Source organism: Chaetura pelagica, unplaced genomic scaffold (genome assembly GCF_000747805.2).
Source record: "Chaetura pelagica isolate M959 unplaced genomic scaffold, ChaPel_1.0 scaffold80, whole genome shotgun sequence".
NCBI lineage: Eukaryota > Metazoa > Chordata > Aves > Apodiformes > Apodidae > Chaetura > Chaetura pelagica.
The window spans coordinates 1470769-1486867 of NW_009951946.1; the positions used below are offsets into that span (position 1 = coordinate 1470769).

The window sequence follows — 16099 nt, forward strand, 5'->3', positions numbered from 1 at the left end:
AGGCTTCTGAATGTTCATGACTAGCTTTCAATCTTGCCTTCTGCACAAATATGCAGAAGGTGTGGAACTAACCAAGCATGAATACTTTATTCCAAGAGCCAAAAGCAGACAGAAAACTGGATAATTCTTGAAGGTGAGATAAAAACCTGGTGGTCTCATTTCTTGAAAAATGTGTATTGCAGATGTGATTATTCTGGTGTGTGATCGTGTGCATGCAACTATTATTGATTATACCATTTATATGTGATTATTTTCTTGCTAAAGGAACAAACAGAGTTATAGATCCTCAATGACCTCTTTTGTTAGTGTGAACCTCCACATGGAGAATTTTACTATTTTGCTGTATTATTGCACTATAATACTAAAAGCATGGAAAGTTATACTGTAGGGCAGGTTGCTATTTACAGCATTGCAGTCTTCTGATGGGCTTTCAGAACTCTGTCAATCATTTAGAAGAGTGTCAAAGTAAATATAACCCACATAGCAAGTTTGGTAATGAACTGTTGCAGGAAGAGAGGAACTGTTATGGCTTTTCCATGCACAATGAAATGTCCATTGACTGATGGGATATACAGCTAAGCCCTCAGGTAGGGCTAGAGGTAGGCTTAGCACCTTTGTTAAAAAGAAGAAGAAACATAACAAAGATCCCATTAATAAATGATTCCTCCTGAAATACATATGCTTTGGTGGCTGCTGATAGCAAAGGAAGACACACATATATATATATATATATGTGCACCTAAAATATTTATTTTATGTTCTACTTACCTGTGTTTAGTTGAGGTGTATTATTAAATACAACAAGCTCAAACATCACATATTACAGGAGAAAATTACTGCTTTCAAAAAACTAAGACTCATGGTATTCAAGAGATTTTTGATATTTATTGAACATCAGGTGACATCATGCTTTTGGATAATGGAAAGTTTTGGTAACTGTATTTTGGGCAACTGGAAAGCATATAATTCAGAATATAATTAAACAGTCTCAAATTTTCTTCTGGAGTGACAATATCTATCTGGGATGAGGTATTCGTCTATTCCCTGTTTTCAGTGGCAGTCTCATTTCCATTTTGTTTATTATTTTGAGTTGCTAACAACTTTCTTTAGTATAGAATGCTGTTTTCTATTTCATTTCATGCTTGCCCTCAGAATTAGTAGAAGAGATGAATTCTTGGAAACTGGGACAAGATGTATGTGAAAGCAGTTGCTCAAAGCTCAAGCCGTATCACAGTTAGAATACAGTGAACATATGTTGAAATCTGGCCTCGTGGGTGGGTGGTTAAACAGTACCTTGCTGCAAACTTGCTTTAGTACAACTAAATTTCTGGCTTTGGTGTGAATCCATATTTTTAGGGTTCATGGCATTAAAAGAAGTGTTTATATTATTTCCATATTTGCCACAGCACAGAATTAAGCTGCAAAAGGGGAATCATTATAGTTGCCTGTGTTAGAACAGGTTGCTTAAAGAGGCTATAGAATATTCCTCTTCTAATACAGTTGGATCTAGGCTGGTGGTGACCCTGAAGAACATGCTCTAAGAAAGAGGAAGGACATGACCTCATTCGTCAATCTGTGATTCTAAACAACACTGCAAAAATGGCATTAAGCATTATCTAGTAAGTGGGAGGAGGCTGCAGATTGCATTTGATTATTTCCTCAGAAAAGGAACAGAAGCAGCATTTTTAGATTTCATCCTCACTTGGGCTTTTTTGGATGACATATCATGTGAGTTTTAAAATGAATGGCACCAACTAATACATACTGCTTATATATTTTCTGGTGAAAAAGAAAAAAAAAACACCCATAAACATAAAAAAAGCTGGTGTTGTTTTTGCAAAGGACAAACCAACTGAAAGTCTGAAGTCTTTGTAAAATAGTGTAAAGTGTTAAAGTGTTAGCTAAAATCACTGAAGTAATTTGAAAAATTCCTAGGAACTTCACTCTATTATAGATTTTGTCATTATTTATAATTTAATTTCATGACCTAATTTAGAATAATAATTTAATTTCTATTTTGCAGTATGGTGTAATGTATGGAAAAATGGCTAGATGTCTAAATTACGTGCTGTCTTCCTATTAAAAACTGATATCCCTTCATTACCTTTTCTTCCCAAAAACTGAGCGGTTGAGAGGTGCAAGTTCAAGTTTCCAAGTTCAGTTTACAGATGAAACATTTAAAGAGAAAGCTCTTCATACTGTTCTCATCTGCTTTCAAAATCACCCATAAGAAAACCAAGGGAAGGTTTTCCTTTTCTCTTTTGGCAGAGTTTTCTGTGAAACTATTAGTGAAGTCAAGCAGCAGAATAAAATTTTTGGGGTTGTGAACTGAGAAGTGCTGAAGTTTTGGGTTTGTGCATATGTGTGTTTTTCCAACCACTTTAAATTAGACAAGATTTTCTAAACATCTAAGAGGGATTTATTTGCACACTCCTGCCCAGACATCCTATTACTCCTTGGTGATACAGATCTCTCTTAGTCCTACGCAGGTCGAATATTTCACGTGATGTTAAGTTGGGATAGTGTTGATGTCTCAGCTTGCTGAGAGCTGATGCCAATTGAATTGATACTTGACAGCAGCAGAAAAAGGACAAGGGCCAGGGGATGAAAATAAATGGGCTCTTTTTATCTTCCCAGTGGAGATCTATTTTGGCCACCTGAGGTGGCAGTACAGTTGAATAACTTTCTTCAGACATGATCTAAAAGGAATCAGCACATCTACTGAGACAGCAAATTTTTTATATCATGCTTAATTATCACTGTATTGCTGGTAACTTACATGGACATGTTAGTATTTGCTGCTTGGGAATGTCTTAGCTGTGTGGTGAGACATTCCTTGGGAGCTGAGCCTCAGGCCTCCTGCATGTGAGCTCAGGTGCGTGGGAAGCAGGGAGGAGGAAACGAAAAGCAGCACTCTAAATTGAAAAGGGAGCCTTGTAAGCTGGAGCGAGGGTTTGTCTTATCTGCTATGACAAGAATTTGGACTCACAGGAATGAATGGTAGTGCTTTTGCTCAGATTTATTTTCATCAAGTGGCAAAAAAGCTTTAATTTTTGTAACGATTCATGGTAAGCTGAAATAAGAGGCTTTAACACTCAGACTCTCTACTGGGGCCTTTACTTAGTTTCAGCACTAATACGTTTGTCTATCTTCATAGGAAACTAAAATTCAAAACAACTAAAATGACATCTTTAAATTTTGAAATTATTAATTACAGAATTATTTGTTTAATTCACTGGAGTGATGGTGATTATCTGAGTTAAGTTTCTTAACATAAATTACCCTAAAATGTAATTACCAATTACCATTTTTAATAAGCTAGGATCTTAAGTACAGGAATAATTTTCTTCCTGTCTCAGTGCCAAGGCAATGGGTTGCTTCATGGGAGTGGATCAACTGGAGAGAAATACAGTCAAAAGCTGCTACAAAATGATGTGTTTTCTATTTCATAATATTTATTTGGGTGACTTTTTCCCAATCGTGATTTAGCAGATTTTTATTGGTATCTTTACAAATATTAGGCCTGTTTTTGAGCATATTGTCTGATGTTCAAAAGACATATTGTATATATGCCTTCACACTTGCATTAGGCAGAGTGTTAATTTGCATGTTTTCATATTTATGTCAGGAAGACCTTAATTAGACAATGTATTAGAAGTGCACAGTCTATGTAGCTTCACTATCATACTAACCAATATTAACAGGTATGAGAAAACATTTTAGAGAGAAACTTTGATTGTTTTGGCAAACTACTTTGTGATCTATTTTAAGATGTTTCACTGTGTGCTTTTGGTTTACAACCTCAAGAGCAAGTGAACAAAAATTACCTTTTTTCTTAGGCCTAGAAGAAGTCTGTTGCCTGGAATGCCTAGTGGTGACTTTCAGTGTTCACAACATTGCACTTCCGTTTTGCTAAGGATGTGATTGAATATAAGCACTGTATTTTCACTTCTTCCATTTTTATTTTCTTGTAGACATTTCAGCAGTCTTCTCTACAGCAGAAAAGTAAAAAGAAGAACAAAGGTAAACATTGCATTTGCTTTCACATGTTGGTAGGAAGGAATTGCCAACATTAACATTTACACAGTATCTGAGGAACTAGAACTTATTAGCTCCAATCTTCAGTTCAGCTGATCACATTGATAAAGTTCCTCCCAGTATTTAGACTTTAGCCTCTTTGGGGCCAGAGCTGTGTGTTTTTCCAGCAGCCCTTGTTCATTATCAAAGTTATCAGGTAATTTATACCACAGTAAATTGTCCTACTTTGATTTGGAAGTACAAAGGCATTAGGAATTGTTTAGTTGCAAAAGGAGCTGCAAATAGAGGTTTCTGAATACCATGAAGTATGTCTTACATAGCTGTATTTGGCAGCCAAGTACATGAATGTATATGCTGTGGGCTTTAATCTGATGTGAAATACTAATTTGTTGAAAATTACAACCATTTTTCTAATTTTTAAATATCTTTCCTTTCTTTTCTCTATAATGTCTTATCTTTCTGTGTTTCTTTTTTGCATGGGGGTCTGTTGAGTTTTTTTGTCTTATCCATAAAATATGAGCTTGGTGAGATGCCGAACACAGTTTGTTTTGGTTTTTAACTTACGGTGCCTTTTATAGACTTTGTGGTTGAAATAGACAATTTGTAATAATGTATTCATGGCAAATTGAGATTGAAAATCTTAATTAATTTCTTAGGCAAGTATACAGTGCTTTCTGGCTAGCTGTCTTGCTGCATGAGTGAACATGTCAAATGCTTTCTCATCAACTCCATGTCATTTTCAGCTCCTATTCCTGGTAAAAGCAAAAGACGGATCTCATGTAAAGATCTTGGTCGAGGGGACTGTGAAGGCTGGCTTTGGAAAAAGAAAGATGCCAAGAGTTATTTCTCCCAGAAGTGGAAAAAATACTGGTTTGTCCTGAAGGATACATCTCTGTATTGGTATATCAATGAAGAGGTAAGGATCTGTCTCAACAAATACCCTGTGTAATGCTGTTGTCATGAGTGAGTGGGAACCCAGTACTTTGAGTGCTTATATATCTGAATAACTTTATTCACGCAAATAAACATACTGAAATTAGTATTAACTGCCTGACTAAATTACTATTAATGTCCAGAGATATTTGGTCCTTTAAATTCACCTTTTACTACAAGAAGTAGTTATAATCTTTTCTGTATCCTGCTCTCATCAGTTCCGAATAAATCTATCCTCAAGTCATGGGACTGTAAATTTCAATGATGTGCTGCCTGATGTTCTTTGTTTATCTGTACTAGTGAAATCACCAAAACTTCTGGTAATTAAGGAAGATGCTTTTGTCTTCTCAGTTGTGTTCCCCTGTCATTCCATCTTTGAAACCTCTGATATTATTTCAGTGCTCAAATATGCTGAACTTTAGAGCTCCGGAGCAGCCCAACTGAAATTTGTGCAGGTTTGGTTGTGCAATGAGCATTTGTACACAGCCTTTTAAAAACGGTGTAATCCCCAACTTTTTCCTGCAGAGATAAAAAGCAAATTGTTCCATGAACAGCATTATAGAAGCCTGTTTTCCCACAGACTAATCCAATTTGTACCTTGATTCCAGTTTCAGATCAGTTACCCTAACTCCCTCCTCTCCATCATCCCTCCTCAAGGTCTACTGCAAGGTCTTCATCAGGGTGGTAACTGATATCTAACACCTATTATAACTGGTCACTGGTCCTGGCCATGGAGCTTGTGGAACCCCTCAGTTGTGTCTTACTTTCTTATGGAGAGGGCAGTGGTCTGAGCGCCTCTGCTTCCCCCCTGTCCCAAATTTCCCTGAGATTTGCTGAGAATTGGTTATTTTTGAAAGCTCAGCTCCTTCACAAAAGTGTTTGCAATCACCAATAGATTCAAAAGCTGGTAGAGGAGGCCTCAGATGAACAGACAAGTAAACAGTGTTCTGCCAAAATTTTATTTTCTTATGCAACCATGCAAAAAAGAAATAGCAACATTATTCTAAACAGTGTCCTTTCAGTTTTAAAGTCCTTTCTAATGCAGAACCTGTTACAATCTTGTACCTTCCACAGAACAAGTCTAGTTCCAGCTTTATACATTGATCTGTGTCTTTTATTAGTTTATTTTTAAGAAAGCATGTACTCATATGGATTGTATATATACCACTAATAGCCATGGACATTCTGAGAAAAAGATGTCATCCTCTGGAATTCCTTTAACATACATTTGTGTTTTCTGCAGCTTCACTGTCATGATCCTGTATTAATTGCTCATGCAAAGTTATGAGCAGTTAAATAAGAGGGTCTGTGTTATTGATGTATTAATAGCTTAAAATAAATCATGCTTTCAAATTGTGAAAAGTCAAAGGAGATCAAATGTCTAATAAAATAAACTATGTGCAAGTCTTCAGAGAACAAGGGAGGAAGGTCAAATAACTTCTCTCCTGGGTTTTGGAGAGAGATGAAAGTACTTGAAGACCTATCATGCCTCTTAGATGTGAGATCAGATAAAGATGGTAAAGAGCACACACACAAATTTCCTTCTTTCCTAATTCATATAATAGGCTGCATTTCTCCTTACTAATTAGTCTGTCTTCCCCCAAAATTAGCTAATTACAATAACTAATTGCCTGAATACATTTGGTCATTTTGTCTATTTTCAAATGCTGTTTCAGCTGTAAAATTGTTTGAGAAAAATGGGTATTTAAAACTGTATTTTACACCAAGGGATCTGTCTTACTACTTTGGCAAAAGTCCCAGTGACTTCTGTGGGAGGTTTGCCAAAGCAGAGCATATATTAGTACTCTTTATGTAAGAAGCAGGCAAGTGAAAATATCTTTAAGTTTTCAGTATGGTAGGGTTTTCTTCTTGTTTTCTTTCTGACACCTTAACAGCAATAATATCTAGACATGCCTTTGCAGGATGAAAAAGCAGAAGGATTCATCAGTCTACCTGAATTTAAGATTGACAGAGCCAGCGAATGCCGCAAGAAATAGTAAGTATGTTCAAAAATAATGCAATGATACAACAGGAAAAAGGACAAGGCATTCCCTTCAATCAGTGACATAACGGACTTTGTTACAATGATCATTTGTTTATATCACAGAATACGGTCATACAGAACTGGCAAATTCAGTGTGGTTTCTGTGTGCCATCTTTCCTCAAGAAGGTGTTGGATTTTTTTTTTACTTTATCATGAATTACAGTACTTGACTAGAGCAAAATTAATTAAAAGCAGGAAGGCTACTTGGCTGATTTTATTTTCCTAGATTTCCTTTTTCATTTTTTCCTTTCTTGGTTTTGGGTTTTCTCTTTTTGCATGTTTTTGGGGTGTTGGAATGTATGTGTGTGTGATACATTTAAGCTCAATAAAGATCTCTAAGCATAATAAAGTGACCATCCAAGTGAAAAAGTCCCCAAGTTCACACAACAGGAAAAAGGACAAGGCATTCCCTTCAATCAGTGACATAACGGACTTTGTTACAATGATCATTTGTTTATATCACAGAATACGGTCATACAGAACTGGCAAATTCAGTGTGGTTTCTGTGTGCCATCTTTCCTCAAGAAGGGGTTTGGTTTTTTTTTTTACTTTATCATGAATTACAGTACTTGACTAGAGCAAAATTAATTAAAAGCAGGAAGGCTACTTGGCTGATTTTGTTTTCCTAGATTTCCTTTTTCATTTTTTCCTTTCTTGGTTTTGGGTTTTCTCTTTTTGCATGTTTTTGGGGTGTTGGAATGTATGTGTGTGTGATACATTTAAGCTCAATAAAGATCTCTAAGCATAATAAAGTGACCATCCAAGTGAAAAAGTCCCCAAGTTCACAGCTGGGAATCAATCCTTAATGTAACTCCAAATTAGTAACCATCATCTCAAAGTTTGCTGACACCACGTATCAATCCTGAGGCAGACTAAAAAGAAAGTGACAGTGATTTGCAGTATTTTTGAGGTATGACCTAAAGGTCTCAAATAACTTTTCTTCTCACCTAGCTGTGTGTGCTGCTGTCCAGATTTGTGTCATTGCACAAATGCATTTCTTATTTAGATGCAAGTTTAAGGATATACAGCAATGTGACAGGTGCACTCCCACAGAGGTATTTTTAGAGTCATTGTAGCTTAAAACGTTTTGTCTTGCCTTCTAATGGTTTCACTGTTCTTTCAAGTCTATCAAGACTGTGAAATCACTGAAAAGTGTACAGATAACCAATTGTAAAAGTGGAATGTTAAGATTTGTTGCACATACAGTTCTAGAGAAGACAGTGACATATCAGTTGATCTAAGTATCTCTTCAGTCGTTATGGTCTCAAAAGGCAGAAAATGAAAACTGCTTTAGAAAAAAAATACATCAGGTTGGCCTTATTTTCCTGTGTATTTGGGCTACATTACTGAAATGCTTCAGTTTTTCTTTTTTTGGGGGGTAACAGCATAAAGTCAAGTAATTTCTCAGAATTGCACCTTGCTTAAATTGGGTTTTTTACTTGATTTGGTATCTACCAGATAATGCAATATAAAATGTAGCCATTAAAATTCCTTACTTGAGTGGCAGATAAAGAAAAAAAAACCTCTAAGCATCTAGACAACAGATGCTGTTAACAATTTTACAAAGTCAAGTTTTGGGTCTCAATAACTTAATGAGGTCTTTCTAAACTGAAAAAAATGTCACTCTAGATCTGTTTTCACTTGCATAACATTTTCTCATGTTCTAATGTATTAGAGGAATTTTTTTTTGGTCTCGATTTTACTTTACTAGCAGTTTTGTATCCCTGTTTTTTTAAAACCTGGTTTCATATATTTACATATATGTACACATATATATTGAAAATTGCAAGCACAATACACATGAAGAACATCATTACCATTTTTCTGAGTCACAGTGGATTAGAGAAAGTGAGAACTATCAGATAATGTTTTATATATATGATCTCTTGTGTCTCAGAAAAATGGTAATGTTCTTCATCTATCATGTTTGGAGTTTTCCTTATTTTCATTGTGACTGTTACGTATGTTTTGTTCTTATTTTAAGAGAGACTTTTGGGCTGTTCTCAAAAATGATTTGTCTATACTGTAAATTATTAATTACTTTCAGATGCATTTTCTGGATCTTCGAGTACTTCACCATAGATCTTTATCCAACAGAGTTAAGACATTATTTCTACCAATTTATTTCAAATTATGTATGAAATGCAGTAATTCTTTCAGCCCAGTCATGTTGATAACTTTGGTGGAAAGAAAAGATGAGACATAATTGCCCATTACTTAGAATGACCTTGAGAACAGTGTTGATTTATAACTGCTTTTCAGAAGTCAATCAGTGCATCATATTTTTTTGTTTGAAATGCAGTCGTTAGAGCTAAAGGTAAAGTCAAGGTCATTGGGATGTGAGAAATCACCAGGACTAAAAGTTTTTCTGTTGTATCAAATAAATTGTTCAGTAAATTTTCTGTTAAAAAAAATTGACACCTATAGGTGTATCAGCAACATTTCCTGCTACATAAAATTTTATCCTTAACTGGTTAACTTTATCCAAATATAGTACACTGCAGGTGATTGTTGAACTATATTTCTGCAGATGTGAATCAAAATTCGTTAGAAAGCAGTAGCTGATGAGCACTTTACTGGGTAAAATCTGGCACAGTCTTGAAAGTTGTATGTTTATAGGCTCTTTGAGGGCACCCCAACAACTCTGAAAGTCTGAACTCATCAAATTCCTTGATGACCACACTATCTTAATTTTTTTAAAAAAACAACAACCAACCAACAAACAAAAATAGAGTTGTGCCATTATGTTTTTATAATGATGTTTTTCCTCTACAGTGCATTCAAAGCCTGCCATCCTAAGATCAAAAGTTTTTATTTTGCTGCTGAACATCTAGATGATATGAACAGGTAAGGACATCTAGCAAAGTTCAATGAACCTTTCCTTATATGTAACACTTGCTAACTATTCAATTACTGCAAAAATTACTGTTGTTTTTTTTTAAAAAAAAGGTTTGAAGATTTTTTTAAAAAAATTTAAAAGGAGGTGGAAATTGCAAGGAATTAATTTTGCAGATTCTCACTGCTGCCATGAATTTTACCTACATGTTGAAGTGAAATTTTGGTTGTATTTGTTTTGGGAAGGAAAATTTCAGCAACTCAGAAAGAACAAGGCCTTAAGTCTTAGTTTTTTTGGGTACTGAGTTTTAATGTATCTGATTTAGGCCACTTGTGCAATTTTTTCAGAGAAATGTTTGGGACTTCAGGACAAAATAAACACAGTTCCTCTTATATAATTTTAATGGATCCCATGTCTATTAAAATATTTGTGATTTTATTTAATTTATTTTCACAACATAAACTGAAATTAATTCACTTCAAAATAATAAGCCATTTTCATCATAAGAGACAAACAAAAATCTATTCTTGCAGCCTGAGAGTTGTTCTGTGGACATCTTCACTGGGCAAAATTGATTTTAAAACAGAGGAGAAGGAGATAAAACTCAATCCATACAATTGTTAGTAAGTGCTATAATCATGCTTTAATATCTCCTGTGTGTATTAGATTCAGGTACCTGGTAGAGCACCTTCAGGGTACTGCCAGTTCTTTAGTGATCATATTTGGCTGGAAAAGTATACTGATACTATACTATGCTTGCTTTCATTTAGAAATAGCTGTCTGTTAACATTTTTCAAAAATTTCATGCATAACTAAGGCTCACTTCAAAAGTCTCTCCTCAGTCTGAAAATTTAAAACCTCTTTATTTGCTTATAAAATTTTAGGCTTTCCTTTCCATGATAATTCTGTCAAGCCAGTCACTCAAAATGCAGATTGCTGCACAGCAAACAGAATAATGGTTTGGTCTATTCAGCATATCCTGAACTACAGCATTAGATAAATCATTTTTGTCACTAGGTCCTCAGTCAATATGACAAGGTGCCTTGTTTTGAAGGATAAAAATTCATCCAACTCTTCAGCAATCAGAAAGCAGCAGCAAATATGGATCAGTTCTTTAAAAATACATTGCAGAGTCTAAAACCCAAGAGCTACATGTTTTCAACTTTGCAGCACAAATAGTCTTTTTATCATATTTTGAAATAAGTGCTTATTAATTCTTTTAGAATGAGCTTGACCAAATTTTGATCTGAGTTATATGCATACAAATTTAAAGCAACTCTGTCAAGGTCTATGGAATTACTTGAAATTCTTATGTCTGAGTTGCTATCGGATGTAGTAAAGAAAACAGTTCACTTTCACAAACACTGAATTAATTCTATATTGAAAAAAAGTGAGTTACTGAAAAATAATCTTTCAAATGCAGAGATAATAAAATACTTCTATCTAGAATAACTGCTGTCTCAAATAATTTTGTAGCCTAGCTGTAGTAAAACATAGAATCAAGTTACTAAGTTAAATCAACTCCTGCTGCGTTTCTGACATACATTTTAATTACATATCATGCAGTCTTTTCAACTCTGTTTATTCCTGAAACAGAAGAAAACAAAATAGAAAACTGCTAATACACTGTCTGACTGAAAGTTCAGTTCCTTCATCCCTTGTGTAAAATTACTTTTTTGTTTTTCAAAAACTGTATGCAGTATATTAAGTTTTTTGTTTGTGTTTATCTACTCACAAAAAAAATGTGTGTTTTAATCTCAACTTACTCTGCCACTATTCACATTTTCTAACTACTTTTATGACTGCCACACCATTATGCTGGTAAGGAGCCTGGAGAACTATGATCACAGAACTGTGGTGTCTGAAGTTCTTTCGTCTGCATGGTTGCTCCACCAAAAGTGTTTTCTACCCATATTACATGCTTAGTCTGGGTGAGAAGGATGCAAAGAACTGTTTTGCTAGTTTAAATGTAACCTCTTTCTTGGAAATTCATTGTTATTCCCATTCCAAAAAAATATTCCAATATAGAAAGCAGTGCTTATATTTCTACTTGATGATATGTAGCTTTATTTTGATTTAGTTTTATAACTGTGCCTGCTGCTTTATGGACTATTTGTTCTTTACTAAAAAACTCTGATCATCAGCTCAGAGGCAAATGCATCCTTTTTAGGACTGGCTGGCTTAAATACTTGCAATATTCTTATTCTTTCTTTTTATTCCAAACTGTCCATTTTTTAGGCAATTACTTATATGGCTGTCAAAATTATGTCTTCTACACAGGGAAGTAGAGCCAGAAACTTGATATGGAGTATTTGTCTGAGAGATTCCTTGACCTGCTGTAACTGAGCTGATCTCTTTCTCTTTTTGTGACGTGGATTATTGAGTTTTATAAGAGATTTCTTCCTTAGTATAGCTCTATGGTCAAGAGGAAAGACTTCAAGTCAGCTCACAGCATTAGCCCATGTGAACATCTCTGGAAGATTTCAGTGAAGAAGGACTCTAGAAATACCCCTGCACTGTCTACAGGCCTCTTTATTCTGGTTAAACTGCAGCTGGGTACTTACAGACGCTGTAAAGTATCCATATTCCCATATAGCAAGTTCATCATATATCCTGGAGTTTTTTGATTAAAGACAATTGGACACCCTGCCTTGTCTAAAAGTATTGCAGCTACCTGGAGCATGAGATAAGGTGTAACTTATGTAGACCTCCCTTCTTTAAGGGGGTTACAGGTCTACAGAGAGATTGGCGTTTTTAAAAATTCTTTTCTATGTGACTTTTTTTTTTTTTTTTTAAATAAATATTGTCATACCTAACAAACAATATAATTCTCACAAGGAAATTCAAGCTATATTTGCAGTAAAAAAATAAGATTGTCTTGGCCTCTTGCCCTGTAAAAGTTACAGTGGCTACCAGGATACAGCACACTGTAGGGAAGAAAGATTTTAATCTTCCCAAGTTCTAGGGCTTTTTTATCTTTTAATATTCATAGTAAGGGATATTTGTATAACTGTACACTTGGAACTTTTGTCCCCAGTGCATTTTAAAGTGGGCGTGTTTTACTCCTCTTCTGTTCTGCAGATCTTTATGTTTCCTTGTGATATAAGCCCACTGCTTTGCATTGCTTGTATGCAGTCAACTGCAATTCTAGCCATGCTTTATTAAAATAATACTAATTATTTAACCATACATATACTAACCATATCTGAAGAAGTTTTAACAGCCGCATATCAGAAAATATGCAGAAGAAGTTAATACCATTCCTTAGTTTCTAACTTAGAAAACTGCTCAAAAGCCATGGTTGTTAATGGTTTGCAACCACATCAGTGTATTCTCAGTCACCCCACAGGCATTCAGATGACATGACACAGACCATGATTACAGAAAATCATTACATGTGAAGGCAGTCTGCTGTATCTCTCTCCAACTGGTACACATTTCCTGGGTTCTCATTACATTATAGCTTTCAGGAAACAACATTTTTTTGAAAACAATCATCTGCAATAGCTGGAAGAGTATCAATTGACTGTCAATAAGTGTTTGTTAATTTACTTCATTATCTTACTCTCATGCGCACTTAAGACAAAATACTATCTCATGTTTAGGACAGAATGAAGTTTTCCAACAGGGCAGCCTTTCTAGGTGTATTTTCTAATATCTAATGGTCAGGATCTCTATTCAAAGGAGTTCACTATATGGCTATTCCCTTGCTGGCTGTGCTGGGGGGTGGTAAGCCATGAGCTGAACTGGGGACATGAAATCCAGGTATGGCAAGAGGCAAGCAAAGGGCCACTTCCACTGTTTGCCATGCCATTGACAGAGCAGGTACTTGTCTTCTTGAGCTGCTTTACCCTTTAGACATGGACAAGCCTGTGGCTTTTTCTGGTCCCTTGGCGGCACAGGCTGGAGTGCTTTGGGTGAGGTTCCTGCCTCAGTGCATATGATGTGGGATGGCAGAGCTGTCCAAACAGCCTTCACAAATCAATAATGTGAACCTAAAAAGATAGGTTTGTTGTGGGTCATCTTTCTGCTGTGAAGATATGAAATCATTGTCTGACATATGATTTGTTTGGTTTCTGTTCCTATGTGCCAGTTATTCTTAAAAGTCTGGGGCACTTCCTAACAACTACAACTGTCCTACAACCTCCCTATTCTTCTGGCAGAAATTTTGATTGTATGCTAACATGAAGTATTCTGCAATCACTTGAGGGGTAAATCTGTAGCTTTCATCCCAGTGTGAAATGGTTTATGGACCATCAACATGATTTACAGATCATACATGTGGTCAACATTTGTGGAAGTAACAGGAGTTAATTTTGAGAACAACTGCATGTTATGATCTGGTGCCTGCTACCCTGCACTGAAATGTCTTGAAATTTGGCCTACAGGAGTGATTACAAAGGTATCCCCTTGCTGAGACAATACTACAGCCTGTTTCGATGCATACTGTATGCAAATTAAACCCATCAGGCACTGTTGTCTGAAGCAGGAGTCTCACATCCCTGAAGGAAATGAAAACCTGACTTCGGTTGTCCTTTTCTGTATACCCTAGAAGTAAAACTGCAAGCCAGTAGGTTGGCAAACCAGGCCAGTCAAATCCTGACTGTGGGATGGCTGGAGCAAGTAATTCCAGGTTTACCATGGAATGGACAGCCACAGTAGCTTGTCATGGTGGTTTAAAACCTCATTGGTGGGGGACCTGATATTGCATAACTGTTTGGATAATGAGTACACTGATAGCCCCATGGGGGAAGAGGACAGGCTGAAGCAGTGCACTGCTACAGGCAGTTGAGTATATGTTTGGCCACGAGAGCCCTTCTAGAAGAGAACAGCAAGTTTGTTGGGTTTTTTAATTTATGCAGCTTACAGAAACATTTTTTCAAGTCTAAGTTCAGGTTAGAGCCTTAGATGAGAACTGCATTGAGGCAACTGTCTTTTCTCTCCCTGCTTCTCTGACATGAACACAAAAGTGAGTTTTGATATGCTGCCTTTTCTTTGTACTTGGCACTATAGGTAAGCTCTGAACCACATAGTGGCATGATTAAACCTCACTGTCTGTTTGGGAGTGAGCCTGTTATTTGACTGCTGGCTTCTGCTCTGTTCCTCTGCTAAGTTACCAATTCAGGCCTTAAAATGTTGCTTCAATCTCTGAGAAGTAGTGTTTATTCTTAAGAAATTAGAACAGCAGGAGTACTGGTGTGATGGCGTATCTGTGAGCAGCAGACTTAATCGTTCTTTGATTATCCACAAATCCTATATTTTACAGGTATTTTACATCATCCATGGCTTTCCATTTGAAATAAAATCTTGCTGTGAAAACATTTTGTTCAACAGCAAAATCACAGATCTTTGGAGACTTTCTGAGTAAGAGTATCAAAGAAAACAGCTGTCTGATATGTAAATAGCATTGTCTTGAATCTCCTTCAGATGCTTCTAACTTTTTTTTTTTTTGTAGAAATGTACCCAAACATTAAGAGGCTGGTTCAGTATCACTGCTTTTTTAAATATTATTTCAGATGGCTAAACAGAATTAACATGCTTGCTGCTGGCTATGCAGAAAGAGAGAGGATCAAACAAGAGCAAGGTAAGGTGTTGTTATTTTGGTTTCTTCTGTCAGATCTTAGGACGAGTTCATCTGTTCATTTTTCCCTGCTGCGTACCAAGCCTTATTCTTGTCATCTGAGAGCAAGACACATATGGCCATCACTGTTGTTGCTTTAGAGAATTCCTTCTCTCTCAAGGGTTTTTATTAGCTCCTTCAGATTCTGGTCCACAGACACTTGGGTTATTTCTGAGAAGGCCACAGAAGGCAAGTGAAAGCAGCAAATGTATTGCTCTGGTAGATGATACCAAGGAGACTCTGTCCCCTATAAGAAGAAAATCCAGAATCTGCAAACTACAAAAAAAAACAACAAAAAACAAATAAACAAACAAAATTTGCATTTGGTGTTTGAATTCACAGGGGGCAGGCATGCATCACATGAATCCCAGGAACAATACAGAAGTTCTTCTAAAACCTGTGGACATAATTGGGTTTCCCCCAAAGACTTTAATTTTAAGGTCATTTAATTTGTTATGATTTCTACTGATTTTACTACATTGAGATGTATGGTGATGCACTCTTGGCATTTTATTTGGATTTGCAGGTTTACAGCATTTTACATCTGTTTATTTTGAATATATAATATTTCATGGGTTTAAAAAAGCAGTGTATATAAAATAACATGTTGCTTTGTTTTAGTTTCCTG

The 16099-nt window shown here is 35.9% G+C and overlaps 1 protein-coding gene across 1 annotated transcript in view; it reads left to right on the forward strand.

The window, feature by feature from the left end:
• The window catches only part of CNKSR2 (connector enhancer of kinase suppressor of Ras 2), a 184651-nt gene that overhangs the window by 120237 nt on the left and 48315 nt on the right, over positions 1–16099 (forward strand). Inside the window, exons 14-18 of the mRNA XM_009997284.1 lie at positions 3975–4023; positions 4782–4954; positions 6894–6967; positions 9791–9862; positions 15368–15435. Coding sequence (XP_009995586.1) covers positions 3975–4023; positions 4782–4954; positions 6894–6967; positions 9791–9862; positions 15368–15435 — 436 coding nt within the window. The remainder of the gene's footprint in view (positions 1–3974; positions 4024–4781; positions 4955–6893; positions 6968–9790; positions 9863–15367; positions 15436–16099) is intronic.